This window comes from Mytilus trossulus, chromosome 2, assembly GCF_036588685.1.
Source record: "Mytilus trossulus isolate FHL-02 chromosome 2, PNRI_Mtr1.1.1.hap1, whole genome shotgun sequence".
NCBI lineage: Eukaryota > Metazoa > Mollusca > Bivalvia > Mytilida > Mytilidae > Mytilus > Mytilus trossulus.
The window spans coordinates 54,809,519-54,818,247 of NC_086374.1; the positions used below are offsets into that span (position 1 = coordinate 54,809,519).

Here is an 8,729-nt window from a genome sequence, read left to right on the forward strand (position 1 = left end):
CTCCACTTATAATATAATAAAACAGTAAAAGAATTTAATGTAAAGGCTTGATTCATCAAATTACATGTACCAGTAGTACTGAGCACAAAAACTAATATAAAAAAGACAATACACATAGAACAGAACTATTTTCATAATTTTATCAGTTTCTCAGGTACTATAAGCCAAATTATTTGGTTCATGAAAAGATTGTTAGATGTACATGTCTTTTTGGAAGGGTTCATCTGACCTTCATCTCTTTTACAAGGATTATTAATGATGTTAAGTAAGAGCATGCAATATTTGGAGTAAAACATTCATATTAAAGACTTTGAACATGAATGCAATCATGATAGACATTTCAGCATGTACACATTTGTTTGATGTCTGTGTTGTTTCTGTTTTGTTCATCTTTTTTATAACATTTTGTTCAAATTTTAAACTTAGTAAATTAGACAAGTTTGAGGAATAGAAAATGCATATGAATTTATTAATGTCTTAGGGTTTGATAAGTCCAGTATTGAGTGATGTCTAATCACTTGATATAAATTATCAAACTATTTCATAGGAGTAACACATGGTGATGCATGTGGAGCAGGATCTACTAACAGTTTTTGAGATCACTAGAATTTTTGATGGAGTTCTGCCAAATTGCATAACTAACATCATTTTTAGCAACAACAAAAAAAACCAGATAAAAAATGGAATATCACACAATTTAAACTTCTCCATGTCTCAACTCAACAAACAATGTATATAAACAAAGCTTAAAAATCTGTGGACATGATACAACATTTAAAGTTGTGAGCAACATAGAAAATTACAATCTTTACTCCAAACACATGCTTTGTCCATATAAAATCTGTCTTTCTGCTATCATGTTTCAACTTTGATAGTAGACATACAATACTTCTATTTAAAGAATCGAAGATACAAACTTTGTTATGTCATTTTTAAATGATAAATTTTATTTCATAGGTAAATGAATTTCTATATACATTTCAAAATTACATACATATACATGTAAAACATAAAAACCGAAGCTCCTATCAATCACATTTGATAATAATTTTACCACTAAACTTTAAAATATCTATAAAAGTCTATTCTTAAGAGACATATATCTTACTATTGTAGTCTCCCTGTTGTATCAGTTCTTTTGATTATAAACTACATTAGTATTTATTTGATCAAATTTGAAGACAATTCATATTCAACCTTTTTTCTGGTTTGTCCAGAAGATAGTGTTTTTTTTAGTCCTATATCAATATAAGTATAAGAAAAATAATTCTCAAAGAGTTGCAAGTCCCTATTTAATAAACCTCTCCTGTAGATAATAGATTTGATGGATATTACCAATAGATGTGATGGATCAAAACATAAAAAGTGATTCATTTACACATTTGGAAATTATGAAATATTATTGTAAGCTGATTTAGTATTATAAATCCAACATGAAATGAAAAAGAAATAATGGAGAATGTGTCAATTTGGAACACAGATGATGCCTCTAATTGCATAAGCCATATGACATTATAAAGGGACATAATTTTAGAATGATAAAAGTAACCACCCAAATTCAATCTGCATTTTGTGGTAATAAGCATTGTGTATAAGTATCATAACATTTGTTTGAGGCAAACTAAAGTTTAAGAATGGAAACCAATTTTGGGACATTTATACAGAGGATAATGATAACACCAAATGCCCCCTTTAGTGACTGTGGAACATAAAAGTTAGTCTAAATCAAAGATATAAATGTCAACCTAAAGTATACACAATTTATTATAAAGTAAAATATTTCAGATTATATCAACATTATTATCGTGTATTTCTTATAAATTACAATTCATACTACCCTAAACAGACCTACATCAAGGTCAAAGGCAACCTTGCATTTAGTTAGGTACGTTTAGGATGAATAATTTAAATAAGTAAACACAAAATTAATCATAAACTGGTTTTTAAACCAGATGTGCATCTATACGAGATTAAGCTATACACTTGACTTTTATTAACAAACCTGACAGTTATACAAACATTGTTGCTGTTGTTTGCTCTATGGTCGGGTGGTTGTCGCTTTGACATATTCACCATTTCCTTTCTCAATTTTATTTTGAATTTTTAAAATAACTACAATATAAACAATAAAAGACCATAGCATGGTAAAATGAATAAAAGGTTATTTATATTGCCATATTCATAAAAATAACATTAACAAACCAGATAATGACCATTCATTTCATTGAAAAAACATTATGCTGACATGTTATAATTTGAACATAGAACATGTAGAAATTCATCAATGTTTTGTTTACTAAAATTAATGTTAAAAATAAAATATATTGCTGGTCATTTTTAAAATAAAAGTTATCTAAATAAAATACAGTTTTCACTCAATTATGTATTTGTTCTTCTTATAAACATAGCATGAAAAATTGTATTAAAACAGTTTCTAACAAATTAAATTTAAGATGTAATGACACAGTCTGACAGGTTAACATTATTTCCTTTCTCTAATGTGTCATAGAAAGTTCTAGAGTTGTCTCCTATAGTCCATGTTTGAAAATATGTATATCACCCTGTCAAACAAGTTATTGAAATAAGTTATTCTAAAAATGCCATTTTCTAGAGTGAGTTCTATCATCTATGCTTGCCAACAAAATTTCACCTTAAACACCACATAAGATCCTTAAAAAAATATGACTCTTGAGACTAAAATGTAACATACAGTTTGAACCAGGGAGCATTTCTTGATTTAAATCAAATCAGTGTGATCAAAGTTATATTGTTATATTCAAACGCTGCAATGATTTAAAAAATAGTTTTGTCTCTCATCTAGTACACATCTGTAGCAAAATGTTAAAATACTAGAAACATAATCATGACAATAAATAAAACTTTGGTGCTGGTCTGCTGGTAACTAAACACTGGCCTAAAAATACATGTCTCCTCGTATTCTTCTTGCCAGCCATACGTCCTTGACCTGAATTGTCACACGTTTAGCATGTATGGCACACATGTTTGCATCCTCAAACAAATGAACTATGAAAGCTTCAGCAGCCTGCAGAATAACAACAACAAAAAGTTCAATATTCCAACATAAAAATACATTTTTTTAAAGGAGTAGGTCCGGTAAGAATGAACACTAATGCGACCACTTCCTTTTAAGACGGAAACCGTCTAAAATTGAACTAAAATGCTGAAATTGTGAAGATTTCAGTAATTTAGCATGACTTCAAGGTGCAAGTACCCGATATATGTGCATTTTAATGCAAAAAACAGCCCATAATTAGGTAGCAGAGGCATTATACTTTCCAAAAAATAACTAAAATTTTACATTTAAACAATTTTGTAAAACTTCTATATTTTGGGACCAACTAGGGGTCTTACTGAACCTACTCCTTTTTACATGCTTGTTGTTGGATTGTTTCTTTTTTTTATTGCTATTATCAATATTTGTCAGGGATTTACTTTTGATATAAAAATGGTGAAAATGCAATTATGATGTATTCTTTTGAACCAAGGAGTATTACCCTAGATTGATTACCCATAGAATTAACTGTCCTTATAAAAACACACAAATTGTCATCATGGTCATAACACTTAACAATGCTTAAGCTAAATTTATCTTACTATTTTCTGATAGCTTTTATACTTGCATTTATAAACTTTTAAAATGGTGATTTAATATAATAATTGTGTATTTTTTTAATATTTAGTTTACATGTATTTGCATGGCAAAATAAACCGAAAGATTCAGCCTTCTATTAGCATCCAGTTCTTGATCACCAGCATCATGTACATGTATGTATTCGAATTTCATTTGAACTGAATGAATGGCATAAAATAAAATAGTTATATATACTAACCTCTTGCAAAGCACAAATTGCCATTGCATTCCATCTCAATGGTTCATGACTAATAGCCATGGCAATTTCTCTCACCTTAAGAAAACAAATATTAATTTGAGATCAAGGTATACAGAAGTTAAGAACATTTTAACAAAATATTTATTTCTAATTTAATAAATATTTTCTCACTGTCAGAACTATATTTGCTCAATATCAGGACTATATTTTAATTGTCAGTCTGAAAGCAAAAATAGATTTCAGGCATATGTTTCAAATTAGATCAGACAATTCATTTGCAAAGTTAAGCTTAAATAGTGTTATATAAAGTATATGTATTGACACAGGTGTAACACAATGTGAGGGCTATGTTCCAAAAAAACATACATGGTACCCAGTAAAGGCACATTGAAATTTTGTCATTGTTTGGGTTTTTCTGTACAATGGGAGTGTTAAAGAAATTTTAAAACTGCATCCATACAATGTATATGTAGATGGCAAATACCTCAACTTGAAAGTTACTTCCCTTTGTACTTGTATGTTTTAATGGAATAGCCCCATTGGTTATAAAACACAGATTATAATATAAAATTTATAATGTTTTTAACCTATGGTGATAATAATGATATACATGTACACAGTATTACAGTCAGAGGAACAATCTATCTGTATAAAAGTTATGTGATATATATGTACATTTGTAGATAAAAAAAAAAAAAAACTTTTGAAGTTTAAATTATTATATTATTTCCCTTTTACCCATGTTTACGCTGCTTAAAAAAAGTTCTTAAACATATATGTAAAAGTAATTTATTTTTACAACCAATGAAGTTCTGAAGTCAAACAACATACTTACAATACTTTTGTCATTGTTCAATATTTTTTTTTCAATTAAAGTTCAATTTTACAAAAAATTGTACTATAAAGCACTGATGTTAAGTGAGTGCGAAAGGCAAATTAACAGCTTGTAAATAGGTATTTGCCATGAAGTTGTAGTTTCTTAAATTGTAAAGACAGACAAGCAAATACTATACATGTACATGTATCAAAACAATAATGTTTTCAAGAGAAATCCAAAAAGAGAAGAGTAAAATACATATTTCTTACTTGTATAATAAAAACCAAAAACTGCATCTTAAAGGGAGATAATTCTTACATCAAAATTAGTTACCCTTAACCACTACTAAGATTCATGATGACACTTTAATGACTTTGTTAGAAATTGGGTAGTATTTTACATATTTACAATGTATAGGTCTCCAAAAATCAAATCTATATATTGGGGGAAAAAATGGTACTGACATTGAAATTTTTCTAAATATGATGCTTGTGAGAAATTTATATGAGATGAACATGACCCTTTACTTATCATGCTTATACATCACGGTGTAGAATGGTAACAGACTTATAGGGTGTTTTTATGCCCCACCTACGATAGTAGAGGGGCATTATGTTTTCTGGTCTGTGCGTCCGTTCGTCCTTCCGTCTGTTCGTTCGTTCAGGTTAAAGTTTTTGGTCAAGGTAGTATATGATGAAGTTGAAGTCCAATCAACTTCAAAATTAGTACACATGTACACTATGTTATGATCTTTCTAATTTAATTGCCAAATTAGACTTTTGACACCAATTTCACGGTCCACTGAACATAGAAAATGATAGTGCAAGTTTCAGGTTAAAGTTTTTGGAAAAGGTAGTTTTTGATTTAGTTGAAGTCCAATCAACTTGAAACTTAGTACACATGTTCCCTATGATATAATCTTTTTAATTTAATTGCCAAATTAGACTTTTGACCCCAATTTCATGGTCCACTGAACATAGAAAATGAAGTGCAAGTTTCAGGTTAAAGTTTTTGGTCAAGGTAGTTTTTGATTTAGTTGAAGTCCAATCAACTTGAAACTTTGTACACATGTTCCTTAGGTTATGATCTTTCTAATTTAAATGCCAAATTTAATTTTTTATCCCAATTTCGCGGTCCACTGAACATAGAAAATGATAATGGAAGTGGGGCATCCGTGTACTATGGACACATTATTGTTTTCAGAGTTTCAGCGACAGACTAATTGTGTTTATTTCAAGACAGCATGACACACAATGAGCCACATACAATGTAGACAATAAGAGTTTGTCAATCTTTGTGTTTAAATGATTACTGAAGGCACAAATGATCTAAGTTTGCTATAGTCCTCATTTTGCTTCTGTATCACGCAAGGATTTTTCAGACAGCTCCACACTAAACAGGACAATCAGCAAAACACAGTAAGCAATGGTGTAGTTTCTATTCAAATACACATTATATAATCATTATTTTTTTTTACAGTATGCACATAAGTGGTTCTAATATGCATTTTGTATGAAATAAAGGAGAAAAAAAATCCACAATCTTATATACATTTTCATCTCATAATTCTCCCAAGCTTCATATTTTTATAAATTTTCTTTTTGTTTTGATTTTTTCAATGCCAGTACCATTTTGTTCCCATTCTACATGGTAACACCTTGTACAAGCATGCATGAAAATCATATAACAGTAATGTGCTAATGTTTATCGTATCTTTTTGCATATAAATTGAAATACAGTTATATTATGATTTTGGTAAAAAATTACTTGTGCAATTTGAATCAAGAGAATAGAACTGACATACATGTGTACACTACATGTAAGTTTTCAAATTTTGTAATCTGACACTCTTAGTCATGAAAGTACATTACTACATAATTATTACCACTCTTGAAAAAGGTAGTTTTCTAATTAGAAGGTTGGTTGTCTTTTGGTACTGTCTTATCTCCATTAAGGCCCTAGTTCCGGCTCTAAATCTTTTCTTCTTCCGTGAACTTCCATCTAAATTGTCTAAAATAGAAGAAGAAAAAAAATCAATGTTTTTACAAGACTTTTTTGAAACTCGACTTCTGTTGTGCCAACTTTGTCTTTCCTTAGATTTAATTCATTTAATAATTTTGCTGTGAAGATTGTACTGTGCTTTATATTTTCTCTTTTGTAGATAATGGTACATTTTATTTAACTATTTATAACAAGCTGACAATGTCTTTCATCCTTAGTTTCAAGTTATAGTTACAATGTATCACTTCTGTTGTTTGTTCAAATAATAAATTTGTTAAATATGTATACCTTATATGAGAAATTAGAGAAAAGCATAACTGGAAAAAAGTAGGGTACACATACATTTCATTTTGTATAATGTGTTTTTTTAAATGCATAATTATCATAATCAAGTACATGTATCATACAATATAATGACCAAATATCATACATGTATCTCTTTATCTGCTATTTTTCATTTTTACCAAAAAATGGTGAAACTATTCAAAGAAGTTGAGTCTGCGACTTTTGTTGTGGAAAGCTCAACATAAGGATGGTAATCCAACTATTGGCAGTATTGCTTATAGTATGAGATATGGACTTAGCCATGAAACTTAACCTTGCTGTCAGAGCTGAGCACCTGCATCATTCAAGATTTTTAAAACAGTTATCTAGATAATTCATCCTCCTTATACTCATGCTTCACTTGCTTTAAGAGAAAAAGGCACAACCGCAGGCACTTGTTTTATATACATGACAGGAACTAGAGATCTTACCATGAGGGGGGATAGGAGGGGTGCTGATCCCGAAATCACGGGTTTAAAAACATGAAATCCCAAAATCCCAGGCTTAAAAACACGAAACCCAGAGGTCCAGTAATTCGAAAAAAAAAAAAGAATTCCCTGATCCCTAAAAGGATCAATCCTGATAATCTGAGCTTAAAAACACCCAATCCCAGAGTCCCAATAAAGGTCCTATCCCCCCTTACCATGAGTTGAGAACAAGGTACTTTGGGAAAAAGCATAATAAGATGCAGGTCAAGCATGCGTATGAGGATAAATAAATTCTCCAGAGTTTAATGTAGTGTGCATGACTAAATATGTATGTTTTGTTTTATTTGTTGTTATGTCGGTTTTAAAAGCTCTTCAGAGCTTATGTTTGTAATTGCTTGCTTATACCGACTCTAAATAAAGCATTATGTCTATTGTGTCTTATGAGTCGAGAAAGTAGAGAAAGTCTACATATAACTATGACTGTCATAAATAACAAAAAAATATAATAATTTTACATATCTGGATAGATATATTTTGTCTATAAAACCTTTTGGTGGAATATTTCGGGAACTGTTTCCAGCATTTCTTTGTGGTGCCGCCGATTTTCTACCAGCACTGCTATGTCGTGTCATACTTTCATTAAATCATTTCATGCTAAGCTGTCAATATAATATATTTGTTTTCATCTTTCAAATTTCCTGGCATTTTAAACAATCATGCGCATAGATACCGGAAGTAACTAATGACGGAAAGGATATGATTATTTTCAGGTAATGTTTTTACGGAATCATTATTTTATGAACGGGCACATGTTGCACATGTTGGGCATTTGTTGGCCTTGGGGGTAAACTGGACAGTTACCAGTTGTGTTCACTTATCGTTACACTAACATAAGGGGATAAGCTTTAGACGAAATGGTTGTCCAGTTTAGTTGGGGTCCTTCATTTATATATTTAAAAAAATCCGCCGTCATTTATATTCAGAAAAAAAAAATGGGTTGGAAGGGGGGGGGGGGGGGGGGGGGTTCTCGTTCAATGAAATGGACGTCACATCCAAATCAAAAAAATATGAATGATTATGTAAAATTGTAAAAAGATACAAGACTAACAAAGGGTCCGTGTAACACTTATCAATTCAAAGTTTTAAAAAGTTTTGATATTTTAGATTTTTGAAATTTTGATCAAAGTTTTAAAATATCAAAATTTTAAATTGTGTACAAGTTTTGAAATTTTGAAATTTTAACCAAATTATTAAAATATTAAAATTCTAAATATCGTTTATAAATTTAATAGTTTAGGAATTTGATCA

General features: G+C 29.9%; 1 protein-coding gene across 2 annotated transcripts; it reads right to left on the bottom strand.

The window, feature by feature from the left end:
• Positions 1-917: 917 nt before the first annotated feature.
• LOC134707600 (uncharacterized) lies at positions 918-8,168 on the bottom strand. 2 transcript variants are annotated; one of them, XR_010105734.1, is made up of 5 exons: positions 7,969-8,168; positions 6,554-6,678; positions 3,852-3,926; positions 2,820-3,043; positions 918-2,550 (listed from the first exon to the last, which is right to left on the bottom strand). XR_010105734.1 is itself a non-coding variant. In XM_063567526.1 (4 exons), the coding sequence occupies exons 1-4, from the start codon at positions 8,051-8,053 to the stop codon at positions 2,915-2,917; spliced, it is 414 nt and encodes a 137-aa protein (XP_063423596.1). In that variant the 5' UTR covers positions 8,054-8,168; the 3' UTR covers positions 918-2,914. The 2 variants fall into 2 exon arrangements, 1 of the variants encoding a protein (XP_063423596.1); XM_063567526.1 differs by having other exon boundaries at positions 918-3,043.
• Positions 8,169-8,729: the final 561 nt, after the last annotated feature.

Excerpts from the sequence above, each read along its gene's own strand:
- LOC134707600 (XM_063567526.1), bottom strand. The coding sequence starts at position 8,053 with ATGACACGACATAGCAGTGCTGGTAGAAAATCGGCGGCACCACAAAGA. Across the intron at positions 3,927-6,553 it reads AACTACCTTTTTCAAGAGTG|GTGAGAGAAATTGCCATGGC; the intron begins GTAATAATTATG and ends TGTTTTCTTAAG. Across the intron at positions 3,044-3,851 it reads CAATTTGTGCTTTGCAAGAG|GCTGCTGAAGCTTTCATAGT; the intron begins GTTAGTATATAT and ends GTTATTCTGCAG.